The sequence below is a fragment of the Crocodylus siamensis genome, chromosome 11, assembly GCF_052110815.1.
Source record: "Crocodylus siamensis isolate JL-2025a chromosome 11, ASM5211081v1, whole genome shotgun sequence".
In the NCBI taxonomy this organism is placed as follows: domain Eukaryota; kingdom Metazoa; phylum Chordata; order Crocodylia; family Crocodylidae; genus Crocodylus; species Crocodylus siamensis.
Genome location: NC_143405.1, coordinates 13,845,988 through 13,869,111, shown reverse-complemented (window position 1 = coordinate 13,869,111; position 23,124 = coordinate 13,845,988). Strand labels below are relative to the sequence as shown.

Below are 23,124 nucleotides of genomic sequence, written 5' to 3'. Positions count from 1 at the left end.
TGCTTAATAGGAAATGAGACAGGGGCAGATGATTAGTGAACCATGCTGAGTAAATAAGGAAATATATGGTAATACATTAGAGGAGATGAGTGGACCTCATAAGGGCCAGAACTTAGTTTGCTTCAGATAAGCACCTAAGGCTGCCTATAGATGTGCTCATTTGCATTCTAATTAGAATGATTAATGAAGTCTGGTCAACGCTTTAATTAAAACATTCCAGCCTCACCTCACCATCACGTGTATTAAGTCCCCCCACCTGCACATTTCAAAATGGCCATGGGGGTGCTTTAACTAAATGTTGTCAAATGAGCTTTCGTTAAAACGCCCCCACGGTCATTTTGAAATGCGGGAAGGAAGGGAGCTTAATACAGTGACCGGGAGCTGTTTTAATAAGAACGGCTGTCTGGGAACCACTCTAATTAAAATGCCCCTGCAAGCCCCCCACCTCTGAGCACGTGTATAGGCAGCCTAAGAGTTGGGAAGCTTATTAAAACTGTCTGAACTCTTTGGCTCTAGAAAATCAGTCCGGGAGTTTGACAGAAAGGGGCTTTCTCCAGTGTCCTGCAAGATTCCTGGTTTCTCAATAGTCTCAGAATAATGCAGGGTTGTCCTTGACTGCCATGTGCCATATTTCAGCTTTTGAGCCCATTTAGTCCTACAAAAGAAAGAGGAGCAGGAAAACATGAAACAGTAAAGGAGACCGTTAGACTTTTACAAATATTAAGGGAGATTTAGTTAGCCTTCGGCTTAATGTTTCCAGTGAAGGGGGTTGTGTGTGCATAGCTCTTGCTTTTCTTTAGTGCCAAATTCTGTGAAGTGCTGATTATTTTTTTTATAGAAGGTGCTTGATGATCTCAGTTCACACTGATAGCAGTGAGAGTTGAGAGTGCTTATGAGCAGGGCTGTGCAAAGCTTCGGGTGGCGATTCAATTCAGAGGAGATTCGGCCCGATTTAGTGGCCGACTCTCCAAATTCGAATCGAGTCAAGGGACTGATTTTAAAGGTTTGAATCGATTCAAAACTCTCTGAATCTTTGGCAAAGATTCGGAGAGCTTTGATGATTCGGGTAGTCCCCGGCAGCTGCAGCAGGGAGCTGCAGACACTCTGAGCTGGTAAGCACTAGGAGTGGAGGAGGGGAAGCTGGGGGAGGGGACCATGGGGAGACCCCTGCCAGCCCCTCTGAATACCCCCCCCTGCACCCCCCCACACCCCAGCTCCTGGTACTTAAAAAAAAAAAAGAAAAAAAAGCCCCAGTGCTCACCGGGTGGGGGGCCATCCCCACTACCCCCCACTGCCCCATGCTACATGGGGGGCTCTGTGTGAGTCCCCTTGACCCCGCTCCCCTCCAGCTGCCCCGCCTGCGAGGGCTCTGGCCCTTTAAGAAAAAAAAAAAGCAGAGGAAAACCCCAGACTCACTGGTCCTTGTGCAGCCTCAGGGCTTCGGGGGCTCCTGTAGAGCCCCCACGTGATGGGGGGGCAGCAGGGATCACCCCCTCCGGCATAAAGGTGAGTCCGGGGTTTCTTCGGGTTTTTTTTTTTCTTAAAGGGCCGGAGCTGGCCCACATGGGGCACCTGTGACAGGGCTGGGGGAGTGAGGGGGGGTTCAGGGGCTCATACAGAGCCCCCCATGCAGCGTGGGGCAGTGGGGGGCAGCAGGGATCACGCCCCGCCTGGCAGCACCTGCTGAGCCGGGGGGGGGGGGGGGTTTCCCCAAGTGCTGGGAGCTGGGGCAGGCGGGGCAGCCATTGCTGGGCTGGGAGAGGCAGGGGTGGAGGGGGTGGGGTAGGGCCTGGCCTATCTGATTTGGATATTTGGCCAGATCAAATCAGGACAGTGATTCAAATCACCGAATCGAATCACTGTCCCCTGAATCAGCCAAATCTGAAGCGAATACTAGCTGCTTCGCGCCGGCCTCCTTATCAGTAACTGGTAGGTAATTTAGTTCCTTTCAGAATTAGGCCCTTGTGTACAGCAGATTTTCCATTAACCCATACATGTCATCATTTCCATTTGGTTAAACAATATAATAGCATTCCCCTTCCATGTCGCATTTTCCATCCTGGCAGGGATTCCAAAGAGCGACGTTCCACTACGGTCTTGATTCAAAGTCTATTGGAGGCAATGGAGAGACTTTGTGTCAGGTCTCTAAATGTAGGGCAAGAGTGGTACAAAAGTCACCTCTGAGAAAGTAGTGGTCACAAGGGCACATGGTGCAGACCAGCACACTGCACAAGAGTAGGTGAAGGAAAAGTTTGAATCAGATTCGATGGCAGTAATTCACCACTTTATGACAGAATACCTCCTCGTTGCTTCCAGCCCTTTGAGACTTTACCACTTCTGCACCAGTGCCAAAAACCCAAACTCACTCACATAACACTGATAATTCTTCCAGAATGGATTGGTCACGATAGGGTTCCAAACATAATGCAAAATGCTCCGGTCAGGCAGACACAGAGAGTGTTTCTTCCATTTTGCCTGATGATGTCTGCACATTTTGAGTCTTTCCCCACGTGCCAGTTGGATATAGATAGGGGCTGCGAGTTCCAGGGTTATGGTCTTTCCTTTATACGTTCAGAACTCATCTGAGAGCTGCATTCTTGGGACCAGATTTACACATAACATTTTGTTTCAGAGTGCCTCATTTTGTCTGAGAAATACAGAAAGAATCCTTTAAATCTCCTTGACTTGCATGTATGCAGAGCAGCATTCTATCTGGTCAGGACTAATATTACCTGAAACATTAGTTTTTCAGCTTAGAAACCAGGTGCAAGAGTGACTCAAAAAGATGGTTTGAATTCCAGTTATATTTTTCTCTGTTAGTGTTATACCATTGGGTCCCCATTTTACAAACTTCTTGAGATGGCATTAAATTACGGGGTGCAAAGGTGAGGGAAAGTCATAACTCGCTTTCTGTCTGATACAGACGTGGAGGCATTTCTATTTTAAATGAGATTTATCAATTTTTGTTTTGTGTAATTTGGGATCTAATATATATAGCATAGAAGACAAAAATAGTTGCATACAACCTTTTCTAGGTCTTCTGCAAACCCCAATTTTCAGTCACCTACATCTTGGTTATTATAAGAAGGCAAGAGGGTGCATTTGGTGACATGTTGAATGTGGGCCAGTGAGGTAAATCACCATGATTTGCATGTTGTGTGGTTGAGGTGTGTCAACCAGGTTATTCAAGCATCATATGTCCTACAGCAGAGAGCAGCTAGACAGCTTGGGATTACTACCACATTCCTTTCCTTCATACACAGCCTGTATTTGCCAGAAGTATAACATGACCCTGCTATGCTGAGGATGAAAATTAGAATTCCACGATCACTGATTTTCATTTGGCAATGTCTAACAGAAAGCTGTACTTATTCAGCTCTTTCTTAGAAGTTTGTATTTGTAAAAGGTTAAGGAGGCTCATCTGATTATGAGTTCTTTTGTGCCTAAAGGGGCAGTTTTCTGTTATCATTGAAGGCTTATATGAAATGTATGAGAAGACTTTACTATAGTTTCTCGTAGGAGGCAGGAACAACATTACATCTTTCATATGCTGTCAGACCATGTTTGTGGGGTCTTAGGAACCATGTTCTTCAGGGGATGTCTACAATGAGCCTGATGTTTTGTACTGATAATACTTCCTTTATGATCTTTACCTTAGCAAATCCATACACAAGGCTATATATCTACTAATATTGGTACCTCAGCCCCTGATTTGATTTTTGCCCATTGCTTATTTAAGGGGCAAAATACATTTTTCTTTTTACATAGCCTTTAGTTCAACAAATTTAAGCTCAAAGGCATATGTGTGCATGAGCACACATGGGTACAGAAACTACTTTTTGCCCTTCTTATACCCTGCTTTGAAGACCCATCAGATCTAGTATAAGTAAAGGGGTCTGTTTAGCTTTTGCAGAAGAAGGACACAGTCCTGTTTAGCAACACAGTCTGGCCACCCTTACCCCAGGTACCTCTTGCTACCCATTGCATAGGAGGGTGGATGGGCCTCCAGGCCACACTGGAAAAGAAACCTTCTCCCAAAATTGAGATCAGGTCCTTCTAGCCCATATCCAGTCACTCTACCAACTGAGCTATACGGCTCCTGACATAGGGTAGGTATAAGGTTTATAAGCTATGACAGTCTCTAAGAATTTGAATAATACTTCCATATATTAATACAGATAAGTCTTTATTTCTGCTGCTTTACTCAGACCTGATCTGGAGATCTGGAGGGAGGATGCAGTGTTTTCTTAATGTTCTAACTGGAATCCCATAATTTTATGATAACCTTATCTTTCATTTTTTTTAAAGTAAGTTTCTTGAACTCACACTTGAGGAAAAGGCTTGACAGCATGAACCCTCAAAGCAAAAAACCTAGAAGACCAATAAGCTCCACTTCCCTTGATAGGTATTGTTTAAAAAAAATAACATTTTCGTTTTGAAATTTGAGCCGAATCCTTCTTAATGCCCTTGAATTTGAGGCCTCTGCCAGTAAATTGTGATATTATCATTCGGTATCCCACACTATCAATCGGCAGCAAAGATGAAATGAGAGGAAATTTCACCTTTAATATTTAGGTTTTCAACTTTCATCAAACTGAGGACCGGTGAGATTATTTTAACTGTGAACTATTCATGATCTGCCTGTTACAGGGCTAATGCTATCAACATTATGCAGAATTCTGCCAGAAGGTTAAGAAACAAGATTTAGAAGTTCAGTCTGTTGTAAAAACAGAAACAGAAGAGAAGTGGGATCTACAAAGCAGTAGTGATGTTTTGCAAGAGACATAGCTGAGCTGGTTATTTTGGCCCATCAACTGTAGAAATATACGTAAGAAACCTTCTAACTCCTTTGTGGATATCTATGGGTTTTTCTGGGGGGAGGGAAGGGAGAGGAGGGGATTTTTTTTTTTTTTTGCTGTTGTGGGCCTGGTTCCAAGCCTTTCTTTTTCCAATAGCAAATGCGTATTTCATTTTGTGGCATTGAGTATATGTGCAGAAGGTCTCTGTCAATATACAGTAGGGATTAATGCCAACAAAATGAAATGAAAAGAGCTGAGACCTAGAGTTTGCTCTTTTTTTCTTGTTTTCAGTTTTTACTACTGCATGCTAATGAGGGTAAAGGCCAGAAGGATGTCTTAGCATGCTAAATATCAGGCCCGGAGTACCCAGAGTCTGGAACTCCAGCTGGAAACCCAGCAGGGAAATCCCAACATCATCTGTTTAAGGAAGGCATACTAAGTTGTGTGTCATTACCAGGACGGGTCTGTCAGATAAGGATCTAAGACTACTTAGGGGCTGCCTTTTAGGTATAAACCTTAAAGGCCAGAGTGTGTGCCAGTCACAGTAGAGGTGCTCAAAGCTTGGGTGAAGGGTAGGTAGACAGGCACCAGAGAAATCTGGCAGGGCACATGGAGCCTTTTGCTCTTTCCCCCACCACTGATGGATGCTACAGAGTGGCTTGGAGGCACAGGTCCTGTCTTCTTTTAACATCTGCATGAGTGCCATGTGCCAGAAGGGAATTGCATGGTGAAAGGGTAAGCCTGTGTCTCTTCCTCTTCCTTCGCTGACCTAGAGAACATCTTGGGCTTGGAAGGGTGGAGCAGGGTGCAACTTCTCCAAGTCAGGGATCACTTCTTTGACAACTTGTGGTATCCAAGAAGGGAGAAGTGCAGCCACGCTAGTCACAAGCTATCAGGTTATCTGGTATTGGCATAATAGCGTTACATACTGTTTTATCTCCATAGACCTGAAGGATGCCCAGGTAGCCTCTAGTTCCAACTAAGATGGAGAAAAGATGGGATTTGCCTGGAACAAATATCTGTAATGGAAAGTGTTAAGCAACCCAAATTTAGGGGCTTATATAAGCTTTTCCTAACAAAAAGGATTCTCTGTTGAGACTTCTGGGCATAGGCAAGCCCTGTTGTTCTTCATGTTTTCTATCTGATTAACACTGCCTGTGTTATCTGCTGTCACCACATAGGGTGACCTCAGTCATGGAAGGGATTGCAAGCTACACTACTGAGCCATCCTTTCTTCCCATAGTAATACGAAGGCTGCCTCTGGTGATCTAAACCAAAAAGTATTCCCAAAGGCTGATTGTTTGGTGGTTCTTGAAAACTTTGGGGTGAAAAGTGCACCAGTTATTATTAGAACAAGGGTATTTGCTCACCAGAAGTGAGTCCTAAGTTCAGAAGTAATGGAAGTGAATATCTGTGAAAGAAATTTCACAAGCTTGCAGCTCTTTCTGAAACAGTGCATCTAACAGATCAAGACTGAAGTGACTTCTTGCTTTCCTTTCCAAGTCCAGAGAACTTTAGTGTTTCACAGAGATAGTGGCCAGGAAGAGAGACATTGCACGTTTACTGGTATAAGTGATCAGAAACCATAACAGAAGAGAAATTCGGCACACAGAGCTGGTGTGCTCCCGAATGGCACAGAAATTCAACATCCACAGACTGGTTTAAAAATGGTGAATTGGGTCTAAGATTTGCTACACATCCCCCTCCCCCACCAAAGGGCAAATGTGTGTTTTGTTCACATGCTTACAGAAAACCGTGCAACTCGGATCCATTCTGCCTTGGGCTTTTTGAATGTCTGTACCTAGCCAGCGCATTCAGGCTCCGAGATAGAAGTAATACCACCAACTCCCATCAAAAGGAGAAGGAAGCATGAAGAAGAAAAGACCCTTGCACAAGGAAAGGACACAATATGGCATTGTAGCTACCTCACCATGCTCAATAGCTTTAGTTTCTAATTCCAGCTCTCACGCTGACTTATTGTGGAATTTTAAGCAAGTTATGTAATGTTTACCTCAGTTGCTCCATATGTGTAATGGGGATAATTACTCTATTTGCCTACTTTAGCAGATGGATATGATGCTAAATTAATTACGACAAAGTTCATTCCTCGGTAGAGGCCCAGTGCAAGGTCTGTGAATCATTTAAGTGCCTTGCAGAGTTCACTTGAACCCTCCAAATTGGTCAGTTTCATTATAAGTATGTAGGGTATTTTGAGGATCAGATGGCAAGTGCTGTAGAAGTGCCAAGTAGTATATAATTAGCACTAAAATTGCCTAATAGAGTTCTTTGTATGTTTATTATACTGCTTTAAATTATTGGATATAAGAATGAGGTTTGCTTCTGCTGAAAGGGTTATAGAAAAGCAGCAGGGGAAATCTATCTTAACCAAACAGGTTCTCGAAAATGCCCTTACACTTCTTATTTCTTTATCATTTGACTTTTCCCTTTGTTACAGTGGTGCAGTGTGTAAAGTCTAGAAAAACATCAGGGTAACAAGGGCAGAGAAAATATCAGATGGAGATGAGGGGTGGATAACAGGCAAATTACTGTACATTTCTCATGGGTCACTTGGCCTTAGTCTTGAAAAAGAAAATAAAATCAACCAACCAGCCAACCAACCAAGAAATAAGAAAGAGAAAATTGAAACAAATTAAACAGCTAATGTTGATGATTACAGAATACTAGGCATTTTGCATGACAATCACCACAGTGCATTGTTCTTCAAATTGCTTCTTGCAATTCACCCTGTCTTCTTTTCCTGGTTATTACGAAGAGGAAACGTATTAAATTGACTGGATCATAGCATCTTTCCTCCACCCCACATCCTTCTTTTCCTCTCCATAAGCTTGTTGGCCAGGAAAAATGATCATAGTTCTTCATGTTTGATTTTCAGAGATATTTATTATAGCTTCGGTTGCGTAAGGTTTTGAGGACTGGAAGTAAAACCTGTGCCTATATCAGGAACAAACAATCTGGAGAAAGAGGCCACGAAGGTAACATACTTGTATACATCAGGAGTACAACACAATATAAGTCTCTGTAGCCGTGGTCTCCTGTGAGTACAACCATTAGTTGGTAGGTGAACCATTTTGCATGTACTAACCATTGACCTAAGCTTTTCCCAAAGCTCAAGCTGAGCATTTCTGACATCTGATTTTTTTTGGATAATCTTTTTCTTCCATTTTTTTTTTCACTGAACCTCTACTGTTTCTCATCCTGGCCAGGACCAGCAGTAGAAGTGCCGAAAAAAAAATCTGTTTTCACTGTATTTCTGACTCTCAGCCCAGGTTTGTGAAAGGATTTGGCAGGGATTTGCAAACCTTTGAGAGAATCTGTGCAGAAATTCAAGCAAGCCTTCCTCCCTCCTTACAAAACCAAGTTTTATTGGACAGAAATAGGGCAAAAATTTATCATTTCAGCTGAGGTTTCGTTGGAGATTTTGGGCTTGAACTCAAAGCTAAATTCAGAGAAGCAAATCTTGTCCTCGCTAAATCTAGATTCACACTGCAGCAATTGTATTGCAATACTAACCAATACAAACCAAAATGAACAGACAAGTAAAATAGATGCAATTGTCAAAACTTGGTCTCAGATCTAGAATTTTAAGAATCCCAAATTGATTTTTATTCAGATTTGGTGTTTGGATTTAGTCCATTCAACACATACTGGCATTTTGCAACCCTCAGAATTTGTTTGTGGAAGTATGTGCTGCAACCATATATTTTATTAAAGATGTTTTATGGAAATCTCTGTAGCATTCAATATACATGAAACCACTAGGGTTTGGTAGAAATTACTCCAGTCTATGGGAATGTAATAGGTAATTAATTTATTTTATATAAGGGGCTTTTGTTGCACCCCACAGAATTCTATAATGGGTAAAGCTCTGAATCACCAGAGCCTGAAAGGAAGAAAAATACAAAATTAAAATAAGCTCAGTTTGGGAGAAGTTTATTTGCAGAATACCTTTGCATTAGCAGAACTACGCAGACAGCTTTTGAAAATATTGCAACCACCCATCTTAACTAGCAAAGCTCACTTTGCTAACTACAGTGAATCTTTAATGTACGATCTGGTAAAATGGTACTGGAAATTTTGTGATATTCAAAGTTCTCTATACGATGTGTTCTGTCTGTGGAGGTTCCCGATGTGCACATAACATCACGCGGGAAATTGAAAGAGAGTCAAAAACAAAAATGCCTACTGCTCAGAAGGCTATAGATTAGATTATACTGAATTAGTTTCTATACAAGAAGTGTTAATGGTGACAGCACATCAGGAAGGCCTTGTTTTAGCTACTGTATTCTTCTAGTGGATTTGCAAAATAAATCCATTGTAAAAAAAATGCAGGGAAGTATCTAATAAGGATTTAAAGTGTGAAGATGCCCTTCCTTAACAGGAAGGGCACAGAGGTCTCCAAAGAGTCACCCGTGGAAGGTTTGAAGCTCAGCTGGGAAGGGAAAGTGAAATGGTTCAGAAAGAGGACTGAGGACAAAGACAGAAGTAAAATACACATATGTCTGTAATGTAGTCTAGTGGAAGGTGTCTGTCTGTGCCCACTGAGTTTTGTAGGTCCTACAAGAAGGAAAAATTCATTCCAGGTCCTGTAAAAGTAAGAAACCACAGGGGAAGAAAAGTTAAAATATTATTCTGGGGCCAATATGCTATGTATGTATGGGCCAAATGGCATAATTTAAGGACCAGGTGCCAATTCTGTTGACCTCAGGAAACATTGCTATTTACTTCATTGGTGACAGGCTCATTGTTATTTATTGCTGTCGTTTTAAAATCCTAATGTGGTTATAGCTAGGCCTGCGCGAAGCGGCTAGTATCGCTCCGGATTCGGCCCATTTGGGGGACAGTGATTGGATCTGGTGATTTGAATCACTGTCCCGAATCGATTCAGATGAATCTGATTCAGAGATTTGGCTGTTGCTGAATCTGAAGCTCTGAATCATCCAGGCCAGGCCCCACTTCCCAGCCCAGCAATGGCTGCCCCGCCTGCCCCAGCTCCCAGCACATGGGGGGTAAAGCCCCAACTCAGCGGGTGCTGCCAGGTGGGGGGTGATCCCTGCTGCCCTCCCACTGCTCCATGCTGCATGGGGGGCTCGGCATGAGCCACTGTCCCCGCCGCATCTCCAGCCCTTTAGGAAAAAAAAAGAAAAAGAGAAAAACCCCGGGTTCACCATTCCTGCTGACAGGGGGAATCTCCACTGCCCCCCACTGCCCCTTGCCATGTTGGGGGGGCTCTTCCCTGCCCCCAGGAGCCCGAAGGCTGCTGCAGAAGCTGGTGAGTGCTGGGGTTTTCTCGGGGTTTTTTTCTTAAAGGGCCAGAGCTGGGCCAGGAGGAGGAGGGTGGCTGGGGGAGTGGGGGGCATTGGGAGGCTCATGCAGAGCTCCCATGCAGCATGGGGCAATCGGGGGTAGCAGGGATCACCCCCCAGCCAGGCAGCACCCGGTGAGTGGGGCTTTTTTTAAAGCACCAGGAGCTGGGGCGGGCGGGGTAGCCTTGGCGGGGGGCTGGGGGAGCTGGCAGGGGTCCCCCATGGTCCCCTCCCCTGCCCCCTACCTACCAGCTCCAAGTCTGGCTACAGCTCCCTGCTGCAGGAACTGGGAACTACCCAAATCATCGAAGATCTTTGGAAAAGATTCGGAGAGCTTCAAATTGATTCAGACCTTTTAATTGGTCCCCTTATTCAGTTCGGATTCAGAGGTTCGGCCACCAAATCGGGCCGAATGTTCTCCAACACGAATCACCACCTGAAGCTTCACGCAGTCCTAGTCAAAGCAATGACTCCCCACCCCACCCCGAAATTTTGGGTTCACGTTTTAGTTTATGCATATATATAGTTTATCACATATCAGTTTACTTATTGGAAGCCAGTAACTTTACTATTATTTGCAGTCTCTGTTCAAGACTGACTGCAAGACTAGACCAGAGGGGTGTTGCGGGTCATGTTTTGGGGGCATGTCAGCAGAACCTCACTGTGATCTAAGTCTGTTAGAACGAGAGGTCAGAGCTGAGTTTCCCTGGCGAAGCGATAGTGGAAGGTTTTCTCTCGGCCTGCTGAACCCTATACTTTGCTCAAGCCAGCGCTTCTGATTCATTTGTGGAATACCATATCCATACATAAAAGTAGATTGGTGGCAAATCATAGCTGTGTTACTGAGCTGAGTGGGGACTGAATTATGTGCAGTCCTTGACAATTTTCTGCTTTCTGCAAGGCAGAGCTTTCTGAGTCGGGACTGGACCCAGCGCAAAATAGGGGACGGGGTTCTTTGGAGGCTTGGAATCCATCGCTGCTACTGTCGCCTGGGAGGACGTGGGAGTGACTTCTTATTTTAAAGGACTGAGACGAGAAGTAGCGATATTCCTCATATTGCTGTCAGTGAGGCTGTGCTTTGGAAAGACTGAATAGCTTTGGGCCTCTTCTCTGTTGCACATAGGATCCTGCCAATAATCCACCTTGTGTGCCGCTTGTTTTTCTGCTTGGAAGTGGTATTCCACTACTCGTCTTTGAAGAAAAATGCAAAATAAAGTCAGGTAAAGGAGAGCTTAGGACAAATGTCAGAACACATTTCCTAACAGTGAGGGCTAGAAAGCTCCACCTACTCTACTGTTAACAAGGACAATGAACAAGAGGCTGTACTTCAGCCAAGCTTGCTTGTAGAGGATCAAGCCATGTAATCATCAGGTTGAAAAACCTGCGCTCCATTCTAGCTCCATACCTGGGTGCAAACATATTTTCCTAGCTCCAGTTACAAGGCACTTTAGCTCCATACACACAGATTAGATCCAGCATAGTATAGCCCTGATGGCTGAGTTCCAGCTGATGGAAGATAGGCCTGATGGATGGGAGAGGGAAATAGATAGCGGCTGAGCCATGAAAAGTCAGTGGAACTGCTGTGTGAGAGAAACCACACTGCGTAAACTAAGGAACCTCACCAAAGTAGGCAGGGTGGGGTGGAGTTCTTGCATATGATGTGTGCTCCTGGTGGGGGTATGGAGATTTGTTTCTGAGGGGGAAGCTGTTGTACAGTGTAGGGCCCGCATGCTCTCCTCTCTACAGAAGAAAAATGTATATGAGGGGGGAAAAAATGCCTGTGCAAAAATTTGGGTGGGAACATTCACACAGTCCGATATGATTCAGTGTCCCCAATGGCCTTAAACAGCCTGTAGAATTTCTATGTCTAAAACAGATTGTAGCAGGGGAGACCTTTTACGATGTACTAATAGTCTCATTATGCTTCTCAAGCTAGGCATGCTCAAAACATCATGAGGTTTTTCCATTACAAGAGTTACCCATGCTTTGTTGTGTTTTGTGTTTTGTTTTCCACGCAGACTTGCCCTGACAGTTCCCCCATTCAGGTTTATATTGGAGGTACCATCCTGAGCCAATACATTTATGAAATATGTTGCTGGCATTCAGAGAGATGCATAAAGGAAATATTCTAATGACAGTTGGAAGGGCTTTGATCCCTTTCCAAGATTGCACTCATGTCTTTGAAATGTGTGTTTGGCAGCGCTGGAGGGGCTGGGCTCCTTGGTTCTCTTTGGCATGGGCCCATGTGACAGACATTATGTCCTCTATCGTGGGACCCACATAACCTTGAGAAGAGCAAGCAAGGCTCACAGATTGCACTGGATCAGATATTCTGGGATGATAACAAAGAAGCAGCAGCAGCAGGAGGGAGTCAACTCAGTCCAACACAATAACTCCAAGCTATTCTGACCTAGCCAAGTCCACTGTCTGTGGCAGTGTGGTTGGATATGAACTGCAAAAGTTGTTAATTTATACCTCCATGAAGTGTAGGAATGTAGTGATGATGGATAAGCTGCAAAGTTATTAGAAACATGGGGAGGAAGGAGAGGATAGAATCAGAGATGGTATTTTTATGTCTCATGTATACTCCACAACCTTTCACATCCACACAGCTTGCTCTTGCACACAGGCATGTTCTAACCGCCTTGCGTGGATGCAGTGTGTATAGTCCCAAACCTATTCTCTCACACACATGCTCTTGAACATGCACACAGACACACATATGTGTGTAACCTTTCTGCCCAGCCCAGCCACACAAGGGCCAGGTTCAGTTTTTGAGGTAGTAAATGTATTTACTTTGGCTTGAGCCCCCACCCAGAAATCTGGGAATACTAAATTAATTACTAGGGTGTTCCGCATAAACAGCTCTTCCCCCACCCCACCCCACCCCACCCCACCCCACCCCACCCTGAAGCAGTGTAACCAAAACAGATTTAATACAGAAAACACCAAATGCACTGATAACTATGACATGGTCTATAGGTTGTGCTGTGCAAGGGGAATCTGTTTGAGAGCACGGGTCCTTTGGTGGTGCATGGGGCCCCTCAGTGCTGTTGGACAGATAGCGGCGTGGCAATCTTTGTTCCTAAGGTGGGGCTGTATGTGTGTGTGGGGGGCGACTGTGGCTCCAGACAGTACCCCACACTTCTGGGCTGGATGGTATGGCCTGCTGAAATGAAAGCCTCTAGGCCTGGGCTGCAGGTGATTTGGGCAACAGCTTCACTGGAAGCAGCAAATTGCAAGTCTCAGTGCCAGCCCCAGACCGGCAGAATTAGGAACTCCCAGGTTCCAGCCCTGTTAAAGCTGCCACACTTAAATCCTGAGCAGCAAACCCAGGGAACCAATACTTTTTCCCCAGTATTAATCCCTTAAAACCTCAAAAGAGATGGGGGGAAAAAAGGGAAGAAAAGGAGGAGTTCCCGGACACGGGGACCAATTGGCCTAAAGAAACCTCTGCTTCCCCTGGCCAATGGGACTATAGAGTTTTACATATTTCCCCTAGATACAGGCCCCACTTCCCATGTGCTGAGCACATGGCCAGAACACATGTGTGTGCGTGCACACACACACGATACAACCCAGTGCATGGAGGGTGTTACACATGCATGTACTAGGAATTTGAACATGAGCTTGAGAGTATTTTACATATCTGAAAGGGGTTACAATACATGTGTAAAGGGTATCACACATACTTGTTCTCCAGACACACTGTGATTACACTCAAGCCATTTGTTTTGCAAAGCCCTTGCTTAAATATCCGCCTAGCATCTTGCCTTTGCGCTGCCTGGTCTAATTCCCTTGTTTACAGACTTTGACTACTAACTACAAGTCTCAAATTGAGATTGTGCCACATTATGAACTGACTTCAGAATAGGCAGAAACAAGTATGTTTTACCTGGTTTCACTGAATTTACACCAAATATGAGCTGAGCCTATTGTGAAGTGCTCGCATGGGGCAGTCAGGTTTTGGTACAGTCAGGTCTGGGAAGATGGGTTAGCTACAGTACTACTTCATTTGCAAACCATCCCCCAAAGGCTCTTGAGTTCAAGATAAAGAAAGGTGTGTGTATGTGCATGTGTGTGCTTGCTTGGCAGTATAAAAGGGGTGTGTGCCTGGTGAATGAGCTGTAGACATAATAGGCAAAAAAGATAGCTAAGAATAGAAAAGGAACAGCTTGCTTCTTTAGAACTATGAGCAGAGTGGGGATAAAATTGCTAAACTCAGGAGGGATTTAATGCACAAGTATATGGGACTTTCATAGTTCCCACAATCTCTCTGCTTCCAGGATGAGCAGCAGAAATCTTTTTCCCAAACACACACACACTCCCTCATTCCCTCACTCAGTGATACACACACATGCACACACTTAATCATAATTCCCACTTTCACAAACCTGTACTCATCATATCGCTTTCATATATTCTCACACCCTTTCATACATATATGCTTTCACATACATGGTATGATAACTTTTATACTTGAAATGCATATATGCAAATACATAACTGCATACTCTCACACACAAACAGGTGCACGCATCTAAATAAATACAAAACAAAGATGTTTTTAAAGGCACAAAAAATGCTCCTGGCAATAAACTAACATTGAGTATCAGAGCATGATACAATATTTGCAGAACAAGTTTGAGGGGCTGCAGGGAGGGGCTGTATGTTTATCATAGCTACATTGAGAGCGGCAAAGAGATGAGAAATGTATAAAGGGTCACAGAGCTGATCTGTCCTTCAGGACTTCAGCCACATTGCAGGCCATTGATTTAAAGATAAATGATACATGGAATGGAAACATACCACTCTGTTGGTGTCCCCAAAGAGTGTTTTTTCCTCTGTGAGTCATTGAGGGCCTGGGGACACCCAGCCTTGTACTATTTTGGAGGCAATTACTTCAACAAGTGGCAGGGAAACTATTGCGGAAATGTAAATCTGTTTTCCATTGGGGTGTCCTCAGGGAAGGACAAAAAGATCTTGGTGCCAGGCCAGATCCCCTCAGTTTTTCACCCTTCTGGGAATAGAAGCCTTGCAAAATATGCAAGGAACCCTTCTTGCTGTATGTGAGAGTGCATTGAGTTCATGAGAGCTACATGCATGCATACTCATACTAGAATGGGAACAGACTTTTCCGGGTGCAAGGAACACCCTGTTGAAATATTCAGCTCCCTAATGAACTATTTTTATCCTCGGAGTGTTCTCTGACCAGGATGGCATCCCATTCTCAAACCACATGGCACTTGCAGTCTGCTAAACTGTGTGTAGAGTAAAGAATTAGAAGTTGGATTCTCATCTTTGACTTAGTGACAGATCTTGGGGATTTTTCTGTTGTCTCATTTCCCCATCTGTCAAATTGGGATAAGGATCTCCTATTGGAACTGTACGTAATAAGAGAAGTCAATTGAATAAAAAGCAAACACCATCCTGGGGTATATAAACAAGATGCACATATGTCAGAGGCATGAAGTAATCCTGCTGTTTGACTTGGCTTTGGTAAGGCCTCAGATGGAGTACTACATCCCATTTTGAGCACCTCACTTTGAGAAAGATGTGGATGAATGGGAAAGAGTTGAACAGAGCAAAAAAACCTATCAGCGGTCTAGAAAGCATGATGTATGAGGGAAAGTGGAAAGAAGTGAAGACAGAACGGAGATATGATAACTAGGGATCTACCTATGTTGCAGCAGGAAGATACGGTTTTTCTGTGGCCTGCTCACAGCGCACAGAGCTGATTTCGTGGGCATTTCCTGGTGGCCCCGCCCCTTGCCACTGATTGACAGAGGGTGTCTTCATTCAGTTCACATCCCTACTGCTTTCTTTGCCCTACCCCTTGCCGGTGATTGGCAGAGAGCACCTTCGCTCAGTCTACCTAACTACCCCCTGCCCTTTTTTTGGTTGATTCTGTGGGAAATTATGGCCAATGTCAGAGAATGCTGTTTTTTGTGGTTTCCACACAATCTGCAAAACTGTAATTTAGGTAGGTCCCTAATGATAAATTCTCAAATATTTAATAAGTAGTTGCAAAGAAGAAGGTAAGAAATTCCCTATGTGTCCCTAAGTGGAAGAGCCAGAAACAAAATAGCACAAGGGAGATACAGGTAAAATAGATGTTAGGAAAATAATTTTAATTGTATGAGAAGAGCTAGGGGCTGAAATCAGTTACCTGGGGAAGTTATGAAATCTGTATCACTGTTACTGCGGTGGGGGGTCTGTTATTTGCTTTGTTTGTGGGGCATTTTGTTGTGTGTTTTTTTTAAATTGAGTTAAGCAAATATCTGTTTTAGTTATAATCCATCTTGCCTTAGAGTAGAAGAATGGAGTAGATGACACCTGGAGATCCCTTTTCCTGCGATTCTATATAGTGAGGAAATAGCAAACAAAATATGGAATAAAGAATAATACTACTCATAGGAGATTAATAAGGAAAGCAAATAATTAAAATCAGCTGAACATGAACTCTCGATGCAGTACTGTGGCCAAAAGGATATTCTCCTCATTCTTGGATATATCAAGAGTAGGATATTAAGTGGGAACAGCCAGGTATTTGGCAGTAGTGTAACCACTGTTGGTGTTCTGTGCCCAGTTCTGATGTCTACACTTCAAGATTTAAGAAGGATGTTGAAAAACTGGAGAGGGTTCAGAGAAGAGCCACAGGTATGGTTAAAGGATTGAAAACAGGCCTCATGCTGAGAGTTAAGGAGCTCTGTATTTTTAACATATCAAAGAGGAGGCTAAGGAGTGACTCAGTCAGCATAGTCTATCATGCAAAGGTCTAGGAAGGCCAAAGGGCTGAACGTTATAGCTAATTAATTTCAGACTCCAGAGTAAAGCACTAATTTTTAATAGTGAAGGTTACTAACCACTGGAACAACTTTCCAAGGATTGTGGTGAAGTCTTCATTACTAAGCATTTTAAAATCAAGATTTTATTTTATTTTATTTCTCCTATAAAAAAATCTGCTGTACTTCAGGCATTAAGTCTTGGAAGTTCTCCGGCCTGTGTCGCTCACAATAATCAGAATAGTTCTTTCCTGCCTTCTAACCTGTTAACTTTAATTGCTTTTCCAAACTGAACAGAACCTCTGAAAGAATTTAAGCTCCTGCATACAGATACTTACAGTAGGGCCATACCTTTATAATGGTTATTAGTAGACTGATCCGACCTAAGTTTTACTCCAGTGTGCTACCGCTGAATTGAATGTGGATAATTATACCTAATTTACACTGGTATAAAATGATCAGAATCAAAACTCATAAGGGTTGTGGATTCTCAGCATCTTAAGGCCTTAGCACTCCCCGGACCTCACCCCCATGTTAAGACCTATTTTCTGTATTTTTTTCCTATTTCTTTTATATTTCTCGAGTCATTTACAAAGAAAATGGTCTTTGCTGTTGCTATAAGTTCTGCTTCCTTCACTGGTTTCAGCACCATCTGTTCTGCCTCAACTCAGTCACTTGTGGCAATGATTTTAGTGCCTCATAAAAGTGCATGTGTGGTATGTGCATGTGTATGGGCACTCTCAGTAAACAAAATCTTGATTTCAGTATATTGTCATCATCATAACAATGCTGCATATCCATAGCTTCTTTCATCTAATGATCCCACAGCATTATGAAAATTAGGTATGAATTATTGGCAGTCTCTGGGATTTTCCAAGAAGCTTAAGGGGATTAGGTACCTAACTTCCCTGGACTCTCAGAGGACCTTGTTTTGGGAGCTCTTACACATTTTGGAAAATCCTAACTTCCAATGTTACAAACTGAGAAACTAAGGCAAGGAAATGCAGAACCAGGTCACCTTTCTCTTCATGTGGGAGTGTGGGGGAGGAGAAGCAGAAGCAGAGGCAGCTTCTTTTCATTTTGAGGTTTCAGCGGGGCATAATGATCAAACTTCTGTCTTCTAGACTTGTTCCTCAGAAAAGCTAGGAAGTAGGTTGGATGAGGAAACTGAACGGGAAGTAAATCTGATTTTTTTTACCTTGATTATCCCAAGCATTTCTGCCTCGCTGGATAGTGCTTGTATGACAAATCTGCCTCGTTTCTTATAGATTTTGTTTAGTGAGTCTATTTTTTTTTTTCGTCTGAATGTACAGTATCTGATACCCTCAGTATTTTCCCATGAGGTACTGGCTGCTTTGCTAATGAGGCATCAAGAGAAGAAAGCAGGTTTGTGTCCCTGTGCCAACACCAGCTTCCACACCAACTCTTCCCTTAACATTTTTCATTTTGTTTATTCCTGTTGGATAGAGCCCTGCCTCGTCTTCTCACCTTCACCCTTTACTTTCTCACCGGTTGTGCTCCATTAGTTTGGACTGCTGCAAGACTGCTGGCACTTAATGACATACCCTCTGGTAAGCCAGCTGTGCACGTGTTTAGGGGCAGATGACATCCTTTCATGGCATACTCTGTGCAAGAGCTAAATATGCTCTGAAAAGGCACAGAGCCCATGGGACTGGGTTGGCTTCCCCTCAGGGAGCTGTCCCTGTAACCCTGCAGATGTTTCAGAATTCAGAAAGAAATCTAACACCTCTTGCAGGATCTGAGAGAGGGAATTAATGTCACGGCCTTGGTCCTGCAGTGCCCGCAGATGCACTGCGGCCAATGGCTAGTAGGCCTAATCCACCCCCAAGAGGGTAGACATAAGAAACCGGCAACTGTTCCGAATGGATGTTAGATCACTGTCGGTGACTCAGAGCTGCAGTCCCAGGGCTGTCATCTAAATGACATATTTCTAATGATTTAGGACTTTTGTGGGAATAGAGAGAGAAGAAAATTTTAAGGAGGTGCTTGATAGGGCTGTGCGAAGCTTCAGTCCCTGATTCGATTTGGCAGAGATTCGGCCTGATTCGGTGGCCGAATCTCTGAATCCGAATTGACTCAGAGGACCCTTTAACCTCTCCGAATCAGTTCAGAGAGATTCAGAGAGATTTGGACATAGACACAGCTTTAAACGTTTTTCTACATACCTCTAGGTAGCAGGTGGCTCGTGAGTGCTGCAATGCTGGGGCGCATGGAGTGTCCCACAGGAGTGCAGGGGGCTCCCCAGCGCATTCAGCAGCAGGCCCGGAAGTGGACTAGGGCCATTTCTGGTCCAATTCCAGGTCTGCCGGAGAGCTCACTGGGGGGCCCCCCATGCCTCCCCGGCTTGTCAACTGGTGCCTCCTGCGTCTGGGGGAGCACCCGGGGTCCCCCTGTGGCCAATTGCCAAGCCAGGGGGTGCGGGGGGTGGGGGGCAGGGAGGGCTGTGCGTCCCTGGCAGACCCAGAAGTGGACCAGAAGTACTTCCGGTCCACTTCCAGGTTTTTCGCTGAGCACATGAAGGGCCCCCCCAACACTCCTGTGGGACGCTTCATCCACCCCTACATTGTAGTAATCACAAGCCATGCTGGTACCTCAAGGTATATAGAAAAAACCATTAAAATTTGTGCTTATGTCTGAACCGCTGATTCTCCAAATCATCATCGAACCTTCAGATTTGGATTTGGCCGAATCGAATCAGAGACAGTGATCCAAATCAACAAATCAAATCAATGGCTGTGATTTAGGCGAAATCCAAATCAAATAGGGCCTGTTTTGCACACCCCTGGTACTTGACTCGAGCCAGTAGCCCAGCTGCAGCTGGTCTGTGGATAATAGGCAGCGTGGCTGGGAGGCTAGGGACAAGCTGATAGTGATAACTTGCTAAGGAGAAGGCAGCCACCAAGAGGCTTAGGAACTCCAGGAAAGGTTTGCTGAAGGAAGAGGTTTGCTGGAGGGAGGGGCACAGAGCTAGAAAGGCCCCTCTCTTTTTATCTGAAGGAGGGCAGCAGGCTTAGTTTGCTTGCTTGCTTGCATGCATGCATGCTTGTTTTGTTTATTGTGGTTTGGTTGATGTGTGTATTATGGTTGCCAAGCCATTTTGAGAGAAATAAGACTGCTTTGAAAGCCTCAACCCAGAGCTGACTTGCCTAACTAAGGAAGCAAGATAAGTGACCTACTTGTGAGAATGTAGCAGCTCAGCTACCCGCTGCATCCAGATACACGTGCAGAAGTAATACTAACTGAGCACTCGAACCCACATACTAATGTCAAGTGTGGCCTTTCTATTCAACCACACAGTACAAACAGACAAGCAGGGATCCCCTAGCTGCTTTCTGTATCAGGGTGTAGAATGAGCCCATTTTATTTCATGGTTTTCTTGTGTTTCTGTCTCTATCTGTAATAGCCTCTTTGCTTTGCCTTATCTGATGTCTCATGCGCCACTTGCCAATAAGTGCTTTGCTTTTCTTATTATTTTGAAGAATTTTTATATTTCATAGATTTCATAGATTTCATAGACATTAGGGCTGGAAGGGACCTCGGGAGATCATCGAGTCCAGCCCCCTGCCCAAAGGGCAGGAAGTCAGCTGGGGTCATAGGATCCCAGCAAGATAAGCATCCAATTTACTCTTGAAGGTGTTCAACGTAGGTGCTTGAACCACCTCCGCTGGCAGACTGTTCCAGACCTTGGGGGCTCGGACAGTAAAGAAATTCTTCCTTATGTCCAGCCTGAAACGGTCTTGCAGGAGTTTGTGACCGTTCGACCTTGTCATCCCTTGGGGCGCTCTGGTGAACAGACGTTCCCCCCGATCCTGGTGGTCACCCCTGATAAACTTATAGGTGGCCATCAGATCACCCCTGAGCCTGCGCTTTATCAGGCTAAAGAGCCCCATGGCGCTCAGCCTGTCATCCAAATCTAACCTATTCTTTGGCTCTACTCTTGCTGTATGCTTGCTGGATATAGCTGCTCCTAACCAGAGTCATCATCTTGCTTTAGATTTTCAGGGGCAACTTCTACCGCTTTGGCTAAAGAAATAACTCTAAGAACTGAGAGCACTAATAGCCTGTTACCATCTAGTTTATGAGCCACTATGGTGACGGCATTGCCCTTCACTTTGCCATTATATTTTTCCAGAATAGAGGAATAGGTAGTAGTAATAAATTTATTAAGGTATATAAAGTAATTGGATATACAGCCTGATAGATTAGTCAGAATAAGAACAAACAAAATAGAAATTTCTATCGCTGCCAAAAAGGTGAACTATTTTGGATATCTACCCTGAATGTTGTGATCTCTGTTTTATCAAATGAAAGGCACAATGTAAATGCAAAGTATTATAAAAAACTGGGATTTGAGAGTAGGATATTAAATGTTTTCAAGTGCTTCTTGTTCATGGCTTTCTATGGATCTTTACTTGGCTTTCAGCTTCCCCAGATACTGCCAATCCTGGTTGTGTCATTAGAAAATGTTAATTTTTGTGTTGCAGGGCATATTTAGATGTCAATGAACTAAAGAATATACTGAAACTGGATGGATCTACACACCTCAACATCTTCTTTGCTAACTCCTCTGAAGAAGAGCTGGCTGGAGTGGCCACCTGGCCTTGGGATAAAGAAGCTCTCATGCATCTAGGTGAGTCACAAAGCTGCTACCTCCTAGTAAAAATTTCTTACTAGGAGCTAAGAAGGGAAGACAAGTATGTGTTAAGCTCTGTTCTGGTGTCTTATCATTCCACTAATAGTCTTACATAGTCAGGGGAAAAAAAAAAATCCACGATTCCCAGATACTGGCTCACAACCAGGAAAATATTAGATGATAAACCCAAAGCATATTATGGTATTTCTAGATGATGTCAGGCTGAAAATATTTCACCTATTAAGTGAAGCTACTTTACAGGGCATCAGCTCCATGGGAGCACTTCGCAAAGGAGGTGGGAGAAGAATGGCAAGGGGCGAAGGTTGGACAGCTCTGAATTCTTAACTTTGGGCCATTGTGTTATTAACCTTCGCCCATTACTTAGAATTCTTTCTATTAATTTTCCTCACAACATATAATGCAGATTTGTTGTTGTTGTTCTCAATGTGCAAAAAAGTAAGCTGAAAGAACCCTGTTTTTCTCATGTTCATTTGAGTGTAACTGGAAAGAATTTGCTGTCCTGCAGGTTGGCCTGTATGTTTCATAGCTTAGCTTGCTGAATATAGCTGCTATAACCCTGGGTATCCAAAGGAAGCAGAACAACCTACCGGATGAGTCATTGCCTGGACACCCACCATGCCAGAGTGACTCTGTTCCTTATTAATAAGCTTCCACAGATGAAGAGGTCTTAGTTCATTATGTACCCAAAGAGTCTGGATGCACTTTTCTAAACAACAGGAAACACCGCCCCCCCCCCAATAGCTGCAAAACTAGACTGCAAATCTTATAAGGACAAGGTTTCTTGTATGTTTTCCAGACCTTCCTGCATCCAGTAGCAGTCAGAAGCAGCAGGCAAAATATGTGAATGATAATAAGGGGAATTAGAATCGGGATCCAGAATTTTCTAGACACAAAATAACGCGTGGTTTATATTGCATTCAGTGTTTGGGAGTAGTTGTCTCAATCCATATCTTATTTGAGCCCAAACTGTTTTCAGATGAAGCAAAACAACAAAGACATGGCAAAATACGCAGTCCGTATGAGATACAGTGTATGGTGTGGATTACTCACTAGCATTCTGCATGTGAACTGAAGCACAAAATTGCAACCTTGCCACTGGCTCTGAAGCCCTCTGGGAAGCTTTTCTATGTTCAAAGACACAATACACAGAAACCAATATGTTATCATTTCCTTTCGGTCATAGGAACAAGGGGGAGGATGGGACTACTAGTTGAACCTAGTCCCCTGCAAACAGAGTAGCTGTTTAGCCCAGGTTGGTCCACAGAAACGTTCTCTCTCCCCTCCCTTGCACACCAGAAAGCAACAAAACACCCTGGAAATCTTAAAACAATTGTAAGACCTTTTGTACAAAAGGCTGAAAACTTCAGAAACTGTACTGTGCCTCAGAAAAAGAGCCAGGGAGGTCCCAGGTGCTGCTTATGTTTCGGCCTGGTGAAATGGCAGAAAATCGGACATGAATTCTACGTAGATGATTACCGAGGCAGAAAAAAAGACCTTTGCCAATCTGGCCTGAAGGATAATTTCTTCCTGATGCCAAAACT

The 23,124-nt window shown here is 43.9% G+C and overlaps 1 protein-coding gene across 3 annotated transcripts in view; it reads left to right on the top strand.

Annotated features, from left to right (window-relative positions):
- The window catches only part of PAPPA (pappalysin 1), a 238,127-nt gene that overhangs the window by 50,795 nt on the left and 164,208 nt on the right, over nucleotides 1-23,124 (top strand). For all 3 annotated transcript variants that reach the window (XR_016438474.1, XM_090021909.1, XM_090021910.1), the window contains exon 3: nucleotides 21,414-21,559. Coding sequence is in view for 2 of the 3 variants with exons in the window: in XM_090021909.1 (XP_089878035.1) it covers nucleotides 21,414-21,559 (146 nt within the window). In the remaining variant the exon portion in view is untranslated. The remainder of the gene's footprint in view (nucleotides 1-21,413; nucleotides 21,560-23,124) is intronic.